Raw genomic sequence first — 20,304 nt, forward strand, 5'->3', positions numbered from 1 at the left:
TACATTGCCTCCCTATGTTATTACACAGAAATCACAAGTAGAGTAAATTGAATTGCCCTTTCAGAAGGAAATAAAAAAACAAAACGCTCCAAACATAGCATGACCTGTGAAAAGCTTGTGATAGAAAGAGCTTCATTATCCGAAAGTTCTGAACCCAAGCACCCACTTACTGATAGAGTATAAGATAGACTGCATGGTTCATAACAACTGAACAAAAGAAATCACAAACATTGCAGCCAGCTAGGAACACCCACTTACTGAGAGTATAAGATAGACTGCATGGTTCATAACAACTGAGCAAAAGAAATCACAAACATTGCAGCCAGCTAGGAGCACCCAATAATGTTTAGATGTATATAATAATTATTCAAAGACAGCATAAATTGTGATAAGAACTACAAAGAACAATCTTGTAACACTCAAATAGCAATACCAATTACCAAAAAGATGGGCAAAATGGGTAAATGAATGATGGGCACAACTAGTCAATATCAGATAAATATTTAGGGTACAGAGGAGTATCTTAATCACTCGGCAGGCAAACTTCATAGTTCATAACAAACACATTCTATAGTCAAGAAGGCATGAAGGGATTATACAACAACAAATATTGGCATATCAGCTTGGATCATTCTTTGTCAGGAATATCCCCAAGGATTAGGGTGCTACCTGTACAACTCTGTCCCCAATGACAAAGGAACTACTATGAACATGAAAGATGCAAACAGTTGCAACAGGAATGCGGTGCAATATATACTGATATAACGCTGAGATATGAATTGCAAGCAGTAATAATACAATAACCCACAAACAAAACATGTGACAAAAACAATACAAGTATTAAAAAAATTTCTTTTTTCTTTTTGAGGACAAGCACTGAAGCTTGTTGAGGATGTCAGATTATGTATTAAATGCATACCATCAAATGAGCAAAACTCGGAATCATCTGACAGATCTGATAAAAAAATCATTTGGCACGTAAGGCAGTATCTCAAACAGATGGTAACATACTTCACTAACAAACAGCAAACATGATTTTCCAAAGCAATACACATTGCATATGGCACCCCCTCATTGTAAATTAACATATAGCAAAAAATTCCCTTTAAAGAAAAGCACCTTCTCATCTGGTGGCAAGTGCAAGCATGGGCGAAATCATTCCTTGAATCCCCAGCAATGTGTGCTGTATCTGGATCTCTTCTCCAACCATTCTCTTGAGATTCCTAATGTGCATCCTCAGCTTCTCATCAGATCGGATATCCTCCTCTCGCATCTCCAGTACCTTGTTTGCCACACCCAACAAGAACCTTGCATACCTTGGTAATGTCGCGTTCCGGTGAAGGAACTCAAGCAGAAGTGCAAGTTCCTCTGTATCCAAATTCCCAATGCATCTCACCAGCTTTCTCCTTGCAACTAGCTCCTCCATCACAGCCACAGCACTTCTTGGGTTGTTTTTAACCAACGCTGAAACTAGAGCATCCTTGTGCCTGAACTTTCTAAGCAACTTGTCATGCTCTGCAACTTTCACCTTCTTAGGCTTCTCAATCACAAAGTCACCCTCTTTGGCCTTCTCATTCTGTCCACGGAGGAAGTACCTGTAGTAATTTGGCCTCAACACTGGCTTCTCCAGCTCTGGAGATACCCAATCAATCAAATCACTGCCAGCCTTCTTCCCTTCATCCTCAGCAACAGCCTTCTTCCTCTTGCCCATATAAATCTTCCCTTTTGCAGACCCAGCCACCAAGACAGTGCCGCAGGGCGAGCAAGCGACAGACAGGAGCGGCTGCGGGTGCCGCAGTGAATGTGTGATCTTAAGCTTGCCAAAATCAAAGCACTTCACATATCCATCAATGCCCGCACTAAGCAGCCGCGTCTCCCCGGTGGTGTTGGCCATCTTCCCAAGCGCCAGCGCCATCACTGTCTTGACATGGCTCTCCACAGAGTGCACGAGCCGGCCGCCGCCAATGACGTCCCAAATCTTGACCATGTTCCCTCCAGCCGTGGCCAGCAACCCGCCGGACGGCAGGAACAGCACGCTCTCCACCAGTTCCCCGTGGGAGAAGGATAACGACGGGCCAGTGTTTCCCGTGCGGGCATCCCACAATTTGACGCTGCGGTCGTAGGAGCCCGTGGCGAAGAGGTTGTGGTCGGCGGGGGAGGTCGCGCCGCCGCGGATGTAGTCCCGGTGCGCGGCGGGGACGGAGAAGACGGGCGTCTCCGAGGGCACGTCCCAGTAGGTGAGGAGCGCGTCGTCTCCGGCGGTGAACAGGTGGAGCTTGTCCCCGCCGGCGACCGGGTACCGGACGACGCGGGTCTCGGCGGCGTGGGCGCACAGCGTGCGGAGGGCGGCGCCCGCCGCGGGCTTGTCGGCGCGGAAGACGCGGACGACGCCCTTCTTGTCGCCTGCGGCGAGGAGGACGCCGTCGCAGCGGAAGGAGGGGGAGAAGGCGAGGTCGCCGGCGACGGAGATCCGGCGGAGCGGCTCGAGCGGGTCGCCGGAGAAGAGATGCACAGAGGTGGACCACGCGGCGGCGAGGGTCGGGGAGGAGGAGGCAGCGGCGGCCGGGGCGAAGGTGAGGTCGGTGACAGGGAAGTCGGCGCCGGAGACGAGCTCGGAGGAGCGGAAGGCGCGCCAATAGGAGCCGTCCAGGGAGGCGCGAGCGGCGGCGCTCCGGGAGGGGAGGAGAGCCTGGCTCGGCGTCGCGGGGAAGAACGGCTTCGAGGTGTCGGCGGCCATGGCTGCGGCGGCGGGTGGCGGCGCGGCGAATTGGGGGAGAAACCCTAGTGGGCGGGGGTGGAGGGTTTATCAGTTTATGGGTTTGGTGGTGGGCCGGTGAATTGTTGACGGACGCTCGTTTCCTTGGGCCTAATTTGGCCCGGGAGCTAACCAGACGACAGAAAATATGATTTGTGGACCCACATCAATTGCAGTTATTTGCATCTAGGTACCTTAAAATGAGATGTGGGTTAAATTCCAAAACTAACTAAGGGGGTGTTTAGTTGGTGAAAAAGTTTGGGTTTGGGTACTGTAGCACATTTCGTTGTTATTTAACAATTATTGTCTAATCATAGATTAATTAGGCTTAAAAGATCCGTCTTGTGGTAATCAGTTAAACTATGTAATTAATTATTTTTTTCAACAGTATTTAATGCTCCATACATGTGTCCAAAAATTTAATTTGATGGTTACTGTGCAAACTTTTTCACAAACTAAACGCAGCCTAAATTGAACACGGACCTTGAGCAGGCCCATAACATGGCAAGGCCCACAACATATCTGAGTAAAACTTTCCATTGGGCTGTAGGCAAACCTCTCTACTGAGTTGGGAATTTCTTCCATGAAAACCAAACACAGATTTTTTTTTGAAACACTGTTGAGAACTCTCTTTGAAACACTGTTGAGATTAACACGTTGCATCAAACGTAGCGTTTGCTGCCGTAACTTCACTTAACTCATAATGCATTAGAAAATTATTTATGGCCAAACCCCGTCATCACCAATAAAAAACTGATTTTGGTTAGTGTATTTTGTCGTGAAATCTGAAGTTGCTCATGGTTGATACAGTACAATGTAGCTATATTGATCCTTGTGTTATTCATCCAAATTACACAACTTTTCCACACAAAGTTATAATTTGGTCGACATGCAATGCAACACGTAGACTATCAATAGCGGGCGGAGACGAATTGGGGTAGAACCCTAGCGGGCAGGGAGTGGAGGGTTGGTTTGGTAATTGTGGTAGACTATCAAGTGCAGTAATTTGCATCTAGGGGCTGATTCGTTGGGTGCCAAAATGTGCCCTGCCAAAATATGGGCAAGCCATACAATTTATCATTAGTTTGGTCGAGTTCTAAAAAAAATTAGTATGACTCAAGTTGATAATGTTCAGTTTGCCACTGCGTTCGGCAGGCTGGAGCTGGAGGCTGGAGCTGGAGTGGTGTGAAAGAAAAACACTGTTACCTGGCTGGTGGCTGGAGGCTGGAGCTGGTGAGAGGTAAGAGGGATTCACTGTAGAGCTGGAGCTGAAACCACCAGCCGAACGTAGTGGTTGTTCGTACCAATACACTCTTATGGTACTTTATTTCGACATCAAACCAAATGATGGTCAAAATTTTAGCTATCACATTTTGGCACCCAACCAATTGCTATTCTTGCTCACGTTTTGCCGTTTTGGCAAATAAATTTTGTATGCGTATATTGGCCTATCCATGATTTGGTATTGCAAACTTTAAAACACAACCAATCAGGCTCTAGGTACCTTTGATGAGCAGTGGACTTAATTACAAAACTAACCAAATTGGACATGGACAAGTTCTCTATCCGAATATAACAAATCCCTTGCCTGTACCTTGCGCGGCCCATAACTCAAAGGACCCATGCAAATTGGCAAGGCCCATAACACATCTGATGACTAAAGCTTTCCATTGGGCTGTAATCTAGCAAACCTATTCTACTCTACTGAGTTGGGAACTTGTTCCATGAAAACAACACAATTGAGAACTCCTTGTACTGGGAAACATTGTTATACATATGGTGCCATCACTGTCTTATATACTGGTTACTGCCTCTCGTCTCCTGTATACTGGTTACTGCCTTCTCGTCTCCTCCTCAGCCCTGTGATGGTAAAGAAGCCAAAGGAACATTAGGCATCAGTAAGAAAAAAGAAACGTGAATTGCATTGGATGCAATGCTACTTCCATATGTCGGAATAGAGGGCACCAGGAAACATTTTGTTGAGCCAAACAGATGTCACTCTTCTTTTGTTCACCGAGTTAGAACTGTACTTCTTAGACACTCTTGGAGGTGTTATTATAACAGAGTTGGGAGAGTTTTGGTTTCCCAAAACAAACAAAAGTTTGCGGAAATATGCTAGAATGACATGTTGCTGTTGGCAGCCAAAATTGACAAAATGTGCGGCCGACCGGTCAGACCGGTCTGGTTCTGTGTAATCCGAGTCTGATTAGATTTCCTTTGTAGAGTCCGTTTGTAATCTGATTTGGAAGGAGTACGTCCTCCCCGGCCTATAAATATAAAGGCCACGGCCGATTGAGATCCTTCTGCCCAATCGAATCAATCAATCTACTATTTTCCTTGTTTTTCCTCAAACCCTAACTTTTCCAATCTCGTGATGTTCTTTATTCGTCTCGACGGCGTTCAAGGGCGTCTTGGGTGGCCTGCCGATTCCAAGACAACCCTAGATCTGCGAGCTCTGACGGGGTCCCTCCCGAGCTCGCGGTTTTAGGTCTTCGTGAAGTTCTCTACGCTCGACCAGTCTGACCGGTTGGCGCGACCGGTCTGACCGGTCGCCGGTGTGCTTCGTCAGGTTGCGATCGTTGCGATCCTGTGCGTTCTAGCGCTTGTGTGTTGGCCAATTCTGCGTCAACATATTTTTTGGTGACTCCGCTGGGGAGAGATTTGAATTCATCGGATGCAATGACCGGTGAAAAGATCAACCCTACCAAGGTAGATTCTACTCTTCTTGATATCAAGTATGAAGACATACCTGAGGAGAGCTGGAAGCAATTCGAGGCTGTGCTCTAGAAGGAGCAGGAGGAGGCCAAGAAGAGATTGCTTGCATGCTTTGGGAAGACTCGGCAAGGCGTGTTCGAGAAGGATAAGTTCGTCATGCCCACATTCGCACCACACCGCCGAACCCATCTACTATGGCTACAGCTACAGCTGCTGCTTCATCTGCTTCCACTTCAAGCGATGTAAGTTTTACATTCGATTCCATTAAGCAGTTTGCTGAGGGCTTTTTGGGTAGAGTTGAACAGTCGCAAAAGTTTAGGCAAGATCTACTTATCGACTTGAATCTACAAAATAGGGGTAAGAAGCATATTAATGATTATTCTAACTTTACCCCTAACCCTAGTTTTTCGACTGCACCAACAGAGAATTATCAGTACGGTATGCCGCCGAATTTCTTCGTGGGACAGACACCCCCCTAGGCGCAGTTCGGCCGTCCAGGGCCGAACTGGTCAGACCGGTTGCTCCAACCGGTCAGACTGGCGCCTCGGCGGGCGGACCGGTCCGATCGGTCGCTCAGACCGGTCAGACCGGTGCCATGGTGCTCGGTTCTGCGTCACAGCCACAGCTCGCGCCTCTTCCCACTTCGGCTGCCCCTAGCCTGGAAGAAGAATTGGCGGAGTTTGTGTCGCCGTATATTACGAAGTCATACGGTGAACCCCCGTTTCCTCCACCGTTGCCCAAAGATGTTTGGGATGATTGGATTAAGGCCAATCCACAGTATGCCACGCAAACGATGTCCACTACTGATTCTGCGACACATCGTTTTGGCCAAACATCTACTGGCAACTACGAGGCCGATCTTCTTAGGATGAGAGAAGATCTGGCCAGTATGTTCAAGTCTAAACTCGATTTAGATGTGGGTAGGAGTCGGCTTTATCAAAGGCCATATGTTGATGCTTTCGATTTGATTCCTTACCATGCTGGTTGGCGTGTTTCCGATTTTGTCAAGTTTAGCGGTGATAATAACCGGTCCACTTGGGAGCATATCAGCCAATATATTGCTCAACTTGGGGAAGCTAGTTCTAGCAAGTCTTTGCACATTCGTATGTTTTCTTTGTCTTTGACTGGAACAGGCTCTCTTGGTTTTCGTCATTAGCCCCGAATTCGATTTGTTCTTGGGACAAATTAGAACAGAAGTTTCATGATCACTTTTATAGTGGGGATAACGAAATTAAGTTGACGGATTTAACATCGGTTAGACAGGGTAGAGATGAATCTATCCATGAGTACTTTAAAAGGTTTAAAGATATCAAAAACCGATGTTTTAATTTGTCACTTTCTGAAAAGGATTTGGTCAATTTGGCTCTTGCGGGTTTACGTTCTAATTATAGAGAAAAGCTTGATGGTTCGAGTTTTTATTTTATAAATCAGCTTCAGGTAAGAGCCTTAGGCCAAGAGGCAAAGTTTAAAAAAGAAAAAGATACCTACAAGTCTCATCGTTCAAACACACATATTGTTGAATATGATTCCGATTCATCGGACGATGAGGATAAAGAGGTATATGCTACTGAGTTTGTTTGGCCCGCCTCGGCCAAACCATCTACTTGCACATCTCTCAAGCTGACTCAAAGGAATCGGCAAGAGGAGATGAAGTTTACTTTTGATGTGTCCAAGTGCGATTGTATTTTTGATGAATTATTACGACTTGGGCATTTAAAGATTACTCACGTTATACCGCCGCTTGAGGAGCTAAAGCAGCGTGTTTATTGCAAATTTCATAATTTTTCATCTCATGCAACTAATGATTGTAATGTGTTTCGTCGGCAGGTACAATCGGGCATAAATGAAGGACGATTGTCCTTTCTAGAGATGAAGATAGACAAAGCTCCGTTCCCTATGCACACCATTGATGTCAACAATGCAAATGTGCTGATTCGGGCGGATCAAGCCAAAGGTGCAAAAGGCAAGAACATGATCATTGGTGATGATAGGTTGTTGACTGTTGATAACAAGATTCTAGCCAGGGAGGTGATTCAGAAGAAGACTCCTGATGGGAAGAAGAATCTAAGGATTATACTTAAGCCTCGTACGCTGGGGAGGCAAGATGGTTCTTCTTCAGGCGACCGGTCCCGACCGGTCAGGCTGGTTTCTCCGACCGGTCAGACCGGTCCTCGCGGCCGGTCAGACCGCCCTCGTGGTCAGCCCCGGACATTTAAGCCTAAGCGTCCGGAAGTGGTTACGTGGAAGACTAATCAGCCAAAAGTGCAGGGCAAACTTGCAAATCAAAAGCCTACCTTTGGCCAGCTGTTGAACAAGTACTCAAAGGCCGTTCAGAACGATCGGTCCCTAAAAAAGAGACCGAGGTCACCTCCGCGTCAAGGCGCACCTTCGTCTCCTAGGGGAGAATCAAGCAAGCGCAGGGGTGATGTGGTTACCTTGTTCCCTCCTCAGCAGATGCAGCCAATGTATGCTACTAAGCCATGGGCTCCGCCGGCGTCGGATTCTCAGTTTCCCGCATGGGAGAACGGGGGATTTTGGATGCAATGCTATCCGATGCCGTATCCACCACACTTCCAGGGGGAGGGAAGCTCCAGAGGACCTGTGTTCGACAGGTTGAGGCAGCCGGTTCACGAAAGATTGGGACAGAACCAGTCTGGTCAGGGGCAGAACCCCGGACCAGTCAGACCAGTCTACCCTGACCGGTCGGACCGGTCTCAGCAAAGACCGGCCCAAGTTCGTCCTATGCGCCAAGAGTATCGCATCAAGGAGAAGAAGGACGAGTCCGAGCCAATGCAAGTTGATTTTGAGAAGGCTCCAACCAAAGTTGTGCAAGTTGAAGACAGAAAGTGCACAACTCAAGATGCACAAAAGGGACCGATAATTATTGAGAAATCAGTCAATGATTCTCAGAAGCCTGTGTTGGCTAATGATCATGAGGCCAGCATCAGCAACCTCAAGGACCAAGACAAGGAGAAGTACTTTCAACCTAGGTGGTGCCCATTGTCAGACCCGGGGCAGCGGGACTGCTCATAGGCATAGAATGTTCTAGAGTAAGGATAGCTCATGGATGTACCTTACCTCTTTTATAACTACCCGAATAGGCGTAGAACTAGCTACAGTACAAGGAAACTACCCGATCGTGATGAAGTAGGACTCCAACTGTACTAGGCTAGGACTTTCCATGTAACCCTGTTCCCCCGAATATATAAGGGCGGACAGGGACCCCCTCGAAACACATCTACACCAAAGGCAATACAAACCACCACACAGGACGTAGGGTATTACGCAACTCGCAGCCCGAACCTGTCTAAATCTTTGTGTTCCTTGCACCATCGAGTTCCAGAGCCGTCGATCCCTACCTACAAACCCTACTGCCAAGGGTATCCCTGAGCAGGCTTGGCGGTAAACACCGACAGCTGGCGCGCCAGGTAGGGGACTCGGCGAGTTCGATGGCCACTTTCGCTTTCAGCACCTGACGCCTCCCAGAGGCGTCACCTTCATCTTCGGCTCGTGGGTCTGCGTCGCCAATGGTTCAGGTGGCTTCGATAGCCACTTAACCAACTCTCCCACGCCGAAGAGCTCCACGTCGGAAGACTCCAACAAGCTCGCCAGATCTCATGATCGCGGCGTTATGTTGCTTCCCGACCTTGCCAAGGAGATCGAGTCAAAACTCGAAATCAACTCGAGTTCTACTCGGACTCAGATTGATCTCAAACCGAAATTCACTCGGATTGGGACTCTTATCGCGCAACCCGTCTTTGGTTTGTGCAATTCATTGCCTGTTTACAAACAGATGATTAGATCCTCCTATGAAAATAGCTTGGATCGCCTACTTCACGTCGAAAACCAATCAGCCACCGCTAGCCGGGAGGCACCCGTTTTTGACGTCTATCCAGATCCAGTCGAGTCATCTCAAGACAGCCTGGATTTCATCACCAATGCGCTGGCTAAGATGCACCTCAAATCTTGCCGAGATCATACTCTCACAGAGCTACTCGACAACTTGCGAGAAGTCGCCAGCATTGATGATCTCCCGTTCCAACACGGCGCTCCCCTCGTAACCGAGAGGGAAACTGGCTCCGGTGGAACTGTCCTAGCTGATTTCGGATAAGACCTAGAAAGCTTCTCTCGCGAACGTTTGGTTCCGGTAATCATCCAGCACGGGGAAGCTCCAAGCCACCATGATCCAAACGAAGCCTTGGATCAGATCTCAGCAGACAACCTGACCCAAGACGCTCCAGCTGATGAAGACGAAGTCACTCGTACAGCCCGCAGGGAAAGGAATCAACGCAAAGAAGTGCGCAGGACTCGTGCGGCCGAACGTGCTCATCTCCCGCCACGCAACCTCAACAACGAATTCAACAATGCTGCGGATCCCATCTTCAGAACACCGATCGCCGCAATGACAGAAGCAACCCTGCGACTCATGACGATGCCCCAGAATCCCGAGTTGGAACGAGTCATAAATCTCACCAAAAATGCTGTTGAACAACTCGAGAAACAGAACCCCCTGTCCTCGCTTCGTGGTACGCGATCAAGGGCTACCGCAACAGTAATACCTCAGGCAAGCCGTACCCCCGGAGGCCACCAGCGTCAACAGCAGCAAGAACAGCATAACCGAAGAAACCAAGAGGATCAGGAAGCTGCGAGTAGTCATCGCCCCAGAGGTGGCCAACCACAAGCAAATCAAGCTCCTGGCTCTCAGCCAAACTGCAACAATAACAACCGTGGGAACAACAGGGAAGAAGTAGCCGATTCCATCGTAAACATCATCAACGCAAGACGGAGAGCACAGCTTGCAGACAACTCCGATTGTTTCCCCGCCCTCAGTAGTGTCTTCGACAACGTCGAGTACCCAAAGGATTTCAAGCCGACAAACATCCAGAAGTACGACGGTAAGTAAGACCCTGCTCAATGGTTACGTTTATATTCGACCGCTGTTAGTGTTGCAGGGGGAGACACCAACACCAAGGTCCTCTACTTCCCGATGGCCCTGGAGCCCGCACCCCTCACGTGGCTCGAAAGCTTGGCGCGCAAGTCCATTCACCCGTGGGATGACCACAAGAAGGCCTTCATCGACAACTTCCAAGGGTCGCTACACCGTGTAGCTACTCGACATGCCCTGTCCATGTGCAAGCAAGAACAAGGTGAGTCGATCAGATCCTACGTCAAGTGCTTCTTCGACACAAGAGCCACCATCCCCAACGTCGCCGCCGACGACGTCATCGACTACTTCCAAAGCGGCATCACTGTCCAATCACTATACCGCGACTGTGGGCGTAATCGGCCCAAAACAGTGGTAGATCTACGTGACATGATACAGCGCTGGGCAGATGAAGAGGAGCAAGAACGCAGTCGCTTTCCCCGCCGCAACAACGACAATAACGGGAAGCGCCACAACAATCGTGGAGGGCCCAACAACCAGCGGGATCCTACGTGTAAGCATAAGCCTGACGACACAGTCGGCACCATGGATCGCACACCGCATGGCAAGAAGGGCGACAAACCGTAGGACCAGTTTGACAAGATACTTCATAACAAAAGATGCCCAATCCACCCCAAGAGCAACCACTCGATGTGGGAGTGCACGATCCTGCGCAAATCCTTCCAGTCGGCAGCTACAACTACTCCAAAGAAAGAACAATACAAAGATGATGAAGACGACAAGAAAGACCATGACGGTTTCCAACAGCATCAAAACGTCGTCAACGTCATATTTGGAGGAGATCCTAGCTTCTCCAAGCGAGCCCAGAAGCTCCTACTCAGAGAGATCCTCTCAGTCGAGCCAGCAATTCAGAGGCCACTCAAATATAGCGAGGTCCCCATTACCTTCTTCAAGGAGGACCAGTGGACCAGCTTCTCTGAACCTGGAAAATTCCCGCTAGTACTCGATCTAGTCGTTCAAGGCTCCAAGCTTACTCGAGTACTCATCGACGGCGGAAGTGGGCTCAACCTAATCTTTGCAAGCACATTGGTAAAGATGGGCCTCAACTATATGAGTCTACTTACTCCAAGCAAGGCTCCATTCTACGGCATCGTCCCCGAAAAGTCCTCTACTTCAATTGGCTCGGTTACCCTCACAATCACATTTGGTACAGAACAGAACTTCCGGACAGAGTACATCAAATTCGAAGTAGCTAACTTCGAGTCCTCTTATCATGCTATCTTGGGAAGACCTGCACTTGCCAAGTTCATGGCAGTGCCACACTATGTCTACATGCTCCTCAAGATGCCAGGCAACACAGGAGTCCTTTCACTACGGGGAGACCTCCTCAAATCCTTTGAGTGCGACAAGGAAGCAATAGATCATGCTTCTACTATCCGGATTCCTAGCTCTGTCAGCGAAATACTTGCCGCTGCTAAAGAATTCTCACTCAAGGAGTCCATGCCTTCCAAGAAGCCAAGCAAATCATCGGTTAAACCAACCAACAGTGTGGGCACTAAGACTATCCAGCTACAAGAGGGAGACGACTCCAAAACAGCCATCATCGGAGCAGGACTGGGTGACAAATAGGAACTCGAGCTCGTCAACTTCCTTAGGGCCAACCGAGACGTATTCGCGTGGAAACCAGCGGATATGCCAAGGGTGCCCAAGGAGTTGATCGAGCACGCCTTGAAGGTCGACCCTAAAGCAACACCAAAAAAGCAACGGTTACGGCGGTTCTCACCGGACAAGTGAGAAGCCATCAAGAAAGAGCTGGCAAAACTACTCGCAGCTGGGTTCATCAAGGAAGTCTACCACCCTGATTGGTTGGCCAACCAAGAACAACGAGTGGAGGATGTGCGTCGACTACACTGATCTAAACAAGCATTGTCCGAAGGATCCTTTCGGGCTACCACATATTGATCAAGTAATCGACTCGACAGCAGGATGTGTCATGTTATCCTTCCTCGACTGCTACTCAGGGTATCATCAGATCGCCCAAAAAAAATAAGACCAAATCAAGACGGCCTTCATCACCCCTTACGGGGCATACGCCTACAAGACCATGTCCTTCGGGTTGAAATGGAGCTATCGGCTACAAACGAACCCTAACATCCTATATCCTAAACATTTTGGGTGGCTTTGTAGTGAATGCAAATACGCACTCAAGTAGGACTTCACTATCAAGCTAATCCATCCTTAAAAAAAATCAGAGTAAGGCTTCGAACCAACCATTCAACATAGAAGATGGGGAAAAGAATTTAGAATCAAGAAAAACAATACTTTTTTTAAAAAAAAGCATTCTGCAATCACTAAACTGCAACAGGTTGGTCATAACAGGGGTGCAGATCACTACTAGTACACTACAAAGAGCATAAGACTCATTTTCCCTCCTTAGATGATGCCTAAAAACTAGTTAACACTTAACACGAGAATCTAATACAGTGACACTGCTTTGTGAAATAGTCACCCCATTTTTGCATTCTAACACGAAGAGGGGCAGACTTATTCCATCATCCAAGGAACACCTAGGAAGCCTCTGCTCCTTCCAACACACCATGACGAGGACCTGTTTCTGCAGGTAACAACAATTCAGTTCATCTGAAATGGAACTCCGAGAAAAATTTGTTGACCAGCAGATATGCAAAGGTGTATGTGAAAGAACCTATACAGCTCTAATTGTGTTGATCCTATTTCAATAAAATAAAAAGACACGTTTGGCAAATAAGGTCACTAATAAAATGCTCTTATAAGGGCAGAATTTAAGAAAGGTCATGAAGATAGTCCATCAGTGAGTATGAGTGAGTACAAAACAACACTACATCACATATGATGCACCTTCAGTCATATTATTTATAAACGATGCTACAAAAGAACAGTTTATGCATTGGATCGGGTATTTACTTCTGGTTTCTCTGCCAGTTACAAGTAAACCAGCCCTTTTTAAAAAAAATATACAATCTACATATTTGTTTCAGCTGGCTGGTTGAAATGGCGGCAAGCTTCTGGCATCCTTTGTGACAAGAGGGTGCCACAAAAGCTAAAAGGCAAATTCTATAGGACAGCAATTCGTCCGGCGATGTTATACGGTGCTGAATGTTGGCCTACAAAAAGGCGACATGTGCAGCAACTGAGTGTAGCAGAGATGCGGATGTTGCGGTGGTTTTGCGGGCACACAAGGAGGGATAGAGTCCGGAACGAAGTTATTCGGGATAGGGTCGGGGTGGCACCAATTGAGGAGAAACTTACTCAGCATCGGCTGAGATGGTTTGGACATGTCCAACGAAGGCCTCCTGAGGCGCCGGTGCGTAATGGGGTCCTTGAGCTAGTCGATAATGTAAAGAGGGGTAGAGGTAGACCTAAACTGACGTGGGCTGAGTCGGTTAAGAGAGACCTTAAAGATTGGAACATCTCTAAAGAGATAGCTTTGGATAGGAGCGCTTGGAGACTAGCTATTAATGTGCCTGAACCTTGAACTTATTTCTTTCGGGTTTCATCTCTAGCCTACCCCAACTTGCTTGGGAAAAAAGGCTATGTTGTTGTTGTTTATTTTCTATAACTACAGATACAAATATCATAAATCATCAAGCCAGCAGTTCACAAATCTTTGCAAAAAGGCCAATTAAGAACTTGTGTTAATTGGCTACATTTGCTGGAGATCTTGGTGCATGATAGTAGTGCTAAACAGAGAATTATTCTGTGTTTCAAGTTTATATATTAAAAATTTAATATTATAAGTATCTATATTCTTCCAACTCCTAGAGTTTGCCTATCAGCCCATGAATATGACCACACAGGTCAAATCGCATTTCAGAAATGAAAACACATAGGGAACATTAGAAAGAAAAAAAAAGCAACAAACTCCGACGTCTCAAGAGTTTCAATTTCCTAGAAGAGTGTCAAGACCATGCAGTAGCCAGTACCGAATCCCAATTTATCCAAAGGCATTAAATATTATCTCCCAATTAGAATGTATCATATCCATCACACCCACACCATAATGAAAAGGTGGCAAAGTTTACTAGCAATGAACTCTGAAGTCAGAAGTCACACAGCAGGAAATCAGACATATTTTCGGAAAGTAATGCAGATGAAGGAAATAGAAATTGCCAACCTTGTAACTGCAGAATTTGGATCCAATACTTTCATTAAGGGTTGATTGTTTAGCCAAAGGAACCTCTGCACTTACGGGACCAACAAAAGCAACTCTTAGACTTCCGACAACCAGAGTTGGATCCCTGTCGAATATTACCTTGGCTCTGGCCATAATCATATGTAAGCTCTGTCATTGGGGGAATATGCTTAATTGCAAAAAATGCAATATGTGGATATCCCTCATCACCATGATCATAAAAAACTGGTTGCCAAAAAATATTAGGCGAGCAACTGTGGTTCAGAAAGCGAGCCACATTCCCTGTTCGTTTTGCACTGATGATGATTGGTAGTTGCTTGGGTGTCTCATTTGAGTCAGAAAGACTAGGTTCGCCCAGCAATTCTGGTGCATAATTCCATCTTAATTTCTGCTCTGAAGGAGGGGTCTCAAAGATGTAGTCATCTTCACCATTCACAGTATTTCTGTCAATGATTTCACCTGCATATTCACAGATAAATGTGCCTGCTCGAATTGGATCCCAACTACGGAGGCCCCAACCACGATCTCCTGTCTTAAACACTTCAAAACGGATCTGGGTGCCTTTCTGTACTACTCGGTTCCGGCAATTTTGTGAACAAGTGCAGGAATCATTACACTCATATAACATAGGCATGCGGCTAACAAGTATGCCTGAAGCACTGTAAGGAAGGTCACCAGCATTTCGATGCATACAAGAGCAGTTGTTATCACCAGGGAGGCATACACTTGCACATTTGCAGCCTTGTGTTTTTCTCATGGAGTTTGGATTCCCATAGGTCAATTTAGTGGTATAGGTGAAGTGGGTAGGACCCTTCTCATCATCAACCTCATTTACAAGGGAAATAGGCTTATTTTCCACACCATATGATATGTCAAGCAATATAACATGGTCTCTAGAAGATGGATTTTCCCTCCACTTTTCAGTCTTTTTCCACACTGCAATGCCATCAGGTTGGCCAGGTTCTCTGAGTAACTTGTGTTTAAACACATTGAAACCAGATTTCCCTTTCTCCATCCAGGCTTCTTTGATCTTGTAAAGACCGTCATATATGTATATCTTGCCAGTTGGACAAGTCAAATCTTTTACACTACGAATGACTCTAATCGGATTACCTCTATGCAAACTCCTCTCCAGTGCAAGATTACCCCTCTCGAGTTTTTGATCATCCTTGCCAGACATGCCCTGTCCAGTGTAAACTAGAACATCTGGATCGTCTTCAGTGTTATCATACACACCAGCTGACACAACACTAATAGCCACAGGGCCCTCCTCATTACCGAACTTGGCTGACATGTAATCTATCCCTGCCATGCTCTGACTATTCAGACCCACTAGGCACATCTCAATTCTAAAGTAGAACATATCACCAACCTCAACACCTGGAATCTCTCCAATCCTCTTGTTCTTGTTGACACGAAGTTCAGCATTAGTCATGATGCTCCCAGCCTTCAAGTTATGCTGCTGCTTTACAACTTGTTTCACATCATCCAGCTGCACAAGTCTCCGCCGCAGTGCGTCAAACATCATTAGTACATTATCTGCAGATTCCCTAGGATCGTTTGAAGACAAAGATAGAAGCTGCAACAGATTGGTGTCGATTTTCCTAGGTCGTCCACGTTTTGCTGTGTCAACAGCTTCATCATCTATTGAATAACCTGAATGACTTGATGAAGTCACTGAACCATCAAGTATGCGCTTTGGACGTCCCCTCTTCCTCTTACCACTTTCAGGTGAGGTGGCTGCAGAAGGTAGCTGGGGAGGGGGCTCACTATCCTTTGAGTGAATTGGAGTTGAAATATCTGAACTATCCTGCAAACGTTTGGGTCGTCCTCTTTTCCTCGTACCAGATTCATGTACAGTGGGCCCAGGAAGTGTCTGAAGAACAGGTGTACTGTCTGCTTGAGAAGCTGGAGGGCCCAGTACAGGAACGTCTTGTACACGTTTGGGCCGTCCCCTCTTCCTTTTGCCAGATTCCTGTGGGGTGGCTGGAGAAGGCATCACAGAAACAATATTATCACCTTCCTTAGGAGCTGAAGGAACTGAAGGAACCAAAGGCAATGAAGTAACTGGAGGAACTGTAGGAGCCAGAGGAGCCGAAGAAACAGTAGCATCTGGGACACGCTTTGGCCTGCCCCTCTTCCTCTTACCAGATTCCTGCACGCCAGCTGACAGAGGAGTTTGCAAAGGAGTAACCAAACTGTTGACTGCATTACCATTAACTTGGGCAGCTCCATTCATATTAGCCATATGCAGTTGTGTCTGGCTGGGTTCTGCGGCAGGTGTTGGTGCTGCAAACATTGATGGAACAGCAGCTGTGCCCAATTCAGTGCCTCCAGCATATGGTCCAAATGGGGTCACACAGATAAATGAAGGTGAGTTTTGAGGAGTGAATGTGTGGAGCCCTAGTGGTGCAGGGAACATGGGAGTCAATGTACGCAAGGGTTTGGCATCAACAACTGCTGTGTCACCCAATGGAACTGAAGCTGTGTGCTGAGCCATTTCAAGGCACCAATTGACCTTTTGACAACAAGTTTTATGTCACTATTTCCTTTGTAACTTCCTGTAACACTAATTCACAGCTCATGCTTTGGAGAAATCTGACAAAAGGGGAAGGGGGAAGATCTGTCAGTACTGTGGTATAAAATGAACAAGAATTTATTGTTCAATGCATCATTTTTGGAAGAGAAAAATCTTATACTGCCCAAGAAGAAATATCAGATTAGGAACACTAAACCAACTATTTTACAGGTTTCTAGCTTACTAAGTAGGAGGACATAGAAACACCAATAGCATAAGCGAGTTAAAGATGCAATTTCAATTGTAAGCACCAACTTAAAATCACATCACTGAAAGACTATCTAAAGCAAGAAGGTATACAAATGCCACAATATATGGTTGCCAGATGAGTCAGCTTCAAGAACCAAGAGTTTCACGGAACATGGATTTCCATAAGAAAGTAGGGAAGACCAGAATAAAAATGCTGCTGCATGCACCTTGGCACTAAGTAACTACTCCTTCCATTATAACAAATTGAATGTTGCTTTGTGCATGCATTTGTCAAATTACCTCAGTCAGTTGATCTATTTGCATGTAAACTGAAACTGGCACAGGTATAATATCACAAAAAGTACTTCAATATCATTAATAAATATATATATATTTCCTAATTTATAGCAACGAAACTACCAAGTATGAGCTGAGATAGGTTCTAATTATTACAATTTTAAAACGAGTTTTTTACTAGAACCTACATATAAGTTTATTGTTTAAATTTTGTATAAGCCCAGATCCAAGGTTATAATAATTTCCCATTTTTTGTAGCAGTATATGAAACAAGAATAACAAACTGCAATAGGCAGCAATATAAGGAAAGAGTGAAGATTGATTGAGACAATAGACAAAGGTGAAAGGCGCTAAGTAGTCAGTAGTAACAGAGGGGTGGCAGCTAGTTTTATTAAATTTGCAAAAAGGAGTGAGTAGGTGATAAGTTTTGCTGCCTCTATATTTGGCATGCAATGGTTCCACAATGCTCTGCAGTATTCTTAATATGCCATACGGGGCCAGTGGGAAGCATTATGCATCCAGCATTATGCAATAACGGGTGGCTATGAATCCAGGTGCATCCAATAGGAGCATAAATAAAAACAATGTTAGACAACTAAATGAGGTACACGATTATTTCCTGGTGTAATAACAGGTGCATACTGACAAGTTTGTGCAACTTTATGTAGATACCAAAAAGGTTTTTCCCTCTAGCACTACAGGCTAAAGGTTTCTTAGTTTCCGCCTTCGCCTGGCAACGTTTCTTTTTGTTTAAAAACTTCGCGCCACATATAGAACCAAAGAGGCCCTAGCACATGCATTTTGCACACCACTATATCATGCTAGCACTAGCAAGAATTGAGCCAACTGTAGCTCAGGTCTTCGCAGAAATATAGCAGTTGGATGCCGAGCGCCTAATCCTCACAAGAATTTGACTGATCTGTGCGGACACATATGGCCTGGTCACCACAAACTGCCAGTGCCTCCTGCTTGAGCCCTACAACAAAGGTTCAGGAATGGAAGAACATCCGATCCATGCTCGTACCCAAATTCCCTTCCCTTCTAATCAGCACCTAACAGGGGTTGGGCTGTAGTTGGTACTGGAGACAGGGGCGGACCCAGTATAGGATGTACACCCGATAATTTTTGGAAACGAAATCGAAGTTAGTAGGTAATATATCGTAGCTGGATTCAGATCCGAATACAAATAGTTTTTGTTAGGGTTTGGAGTGCTCCGTCTCGCAAAGCACAAGGAAAGAGAAGGGGCGGGCATACCTGGTGGATGCTCATCGCCGGCAAAGGGCTGGGCGAAGACGAGACAAATGGCGCCGCTGCTCGCCCAGTCGTCGCCGCCAGGGAAGGAAGAGCAAGGGAGGAGAGAATCCGATCCGAGAGAAGGGAAAGGTTCGAGAAACAGAGGGAGAGGGAGGAGATGAACCTTGAGGCCCTGTGAGCCGTGAGCCTCCTACCTGAGCGGGAGGCTGTGAATGAGCCGAGCTCGAGCGAGCCTGCCAAGCTGGAGCATCCCGACTTCCCGAGCCGAGGTCAACTGACATATTCACCACGATAGGTTAGCACTCCCTCCGTTCCTAATTAAGTCATTTAAAAAATTTTGGAGAGTTAAATCATCTCAAAGTTTGACTAAAATTATAGAGAGATACAAAGATTTACGACATCAAATAGATATACTATGAAAATATAACTAACAAATAATCTAGTATACTTAATTGGTATCGTAATTGTTATTATCTTGTTATATAAATTTGATCAAATTTGAAAAATTTTGAATCTCTAAGATTCTTGGGATGACTTATAATTTGGAACGAAGGGAGTAGAATTATAGATAAATGAGCAGACTCACACATAAGATATAGATTTATTTTGATAAACGAATGGAAATATAACTGAAAAGAAAAGCTAAAAAGAGAAGATATCTAGGCATTTAGCTTTATTATTTTATACCTATTTTAGCTTGTGCGATATAGCAGCTTGCTAGCTAACGGAAAGCTCTAGCATCCAACTATATTATGTTAACATTGAATGATTAGAAATTTAGCACAGGTAGTAGGATGCATGTACGTACCATGCAAACAGAGATACTCGAGCTTCATCAGATAGCCCGATTTTGAATAGTTAGAGCTCGCGAGCTCCAGGTTAGATTTAAACTTCGCTTGATTCATAGTGTAGTAAGTCTTGGGTAAATTTCTTGTATGGCTCTAAAAGAAATAGCAGTCTCTTTTGTGGTTTCGAAAAGTTCAAACTCCCTTTTTTAGCTCTGTTTTTATCTTCTATCTCTTCTTTGGCCCAACCGTCAAGTCTGTGACTTAACTCGCCTGAACAGTAATTTATAGTCCTTCACACCTCTTTTCTTAAAATGACCTCAAAATCAACTTCAAAATTCATTAAAAAATTATAGTTATACAAAGGATGGAGAAGAATCCATTTTATAAAGAAAACATATTTAGCATTTAGGAGCTTAAAATTATAATTCGTCAAATTAGGCTATTTTTTAAGACTATCTGATTTTTTATGACACAAAACCATTATTTAAAAATTAAGAAATCTAATAAGATGAGATTTACTAAGAGAATTTTGGAGTTCTGTTAAACATTTGTTCTTTGAACGAAAAGATTAAATTTGTTTTTATTAAAGAACTTCAAAATTATCTAAGTTACATATGATACAAAATAATTTTATAAATTAACACATATTATCTTAGAACTATTGGGTATTTT

The 20,304-nt window shown here is 45.5% G+C and overlaps 2 protein-coding genes across 2 annotated transcripts; both read right to left on the bottom strand.

Moving 5' to 3' along the window:
• Window positions 1–926: 926 nt before the first annotated feature.
• LOC120659758 (protein SLOW WALKER 1-like) lies at window positions 927–2,779 on the bottom strand. Its single transcript, XM_039937982.1, has one exon. It carries the CDS (start codon window positions 2,735–2,737, stop codon window positions 1,124–1,126), a length of 1,614 nt encoding a protein of 537 aa, XP_039793916.1. The 5' UTR covers window positions 2,738–2,779; the 3' UTR covers window positions 927–1,123.
• Window positions 2,780–12,654: 9,875 nt separating this feature from the next.
• LOC120659759 (histone-lysine N-methyltransferase, H3 lysine-9 specific SUVH1-like) lies at window positions 12,655–19,092 on the bottom strand. The gene is made up of 3 exons (XM_039937983.1): window positions 18,845–19,092; window positions 14,509–17,124; window positions 12,655–12,969 (listed from the first exon to the last, which is right to left on the bottom strand). The coding sequence occupies exon 2, from the start codon at window positions 17,024–17,026 to the stop codon at window positions 14,558–14,560; it is 2,469 nt and encodes an 822-aa protein (XP_039793917.1). The 5' UTR covers window positions 17,027–17,124; window positions 18,845–19,092; the 3' UTR covers window positions 12,655–12,969; window positions 14,509–14,557.
• Between the last annotated feature and the right edge of the window lie 1,212 nt (window positions 19,093–20,304).

Source organism: Panicum virgatum, chromosome 2N, assembly GCF_016808335.1.
Source record: "Panicum virgatum strain AP13 chromosome 2N, P.virgatum_v5, whole genome shotgun sequence".
NCBI lineage: Eukaryota > Viridiplantae > Streptophyta > Magnoliopsida > Poales > Poaceae > Panicum > Panicum virgatum.

Bases quoted from the DNA above. Each gene is read 5' to 3' on its own strand.
- LOC120659759 (XM_039937983.1), bottom strand. From the start codon at position 17,026: ATGGCTCAGCACACAGCTTCAGTTCCATTGGGTGACACAGCAGTTGTT.
- LOC120659758 (XM_039937982.1), bottom strand. From the start codon at position 2,737: ATGGCCGCCGACACCTCGAAGCCGTTCTTCCCCGCGACGCCGAGCCAG.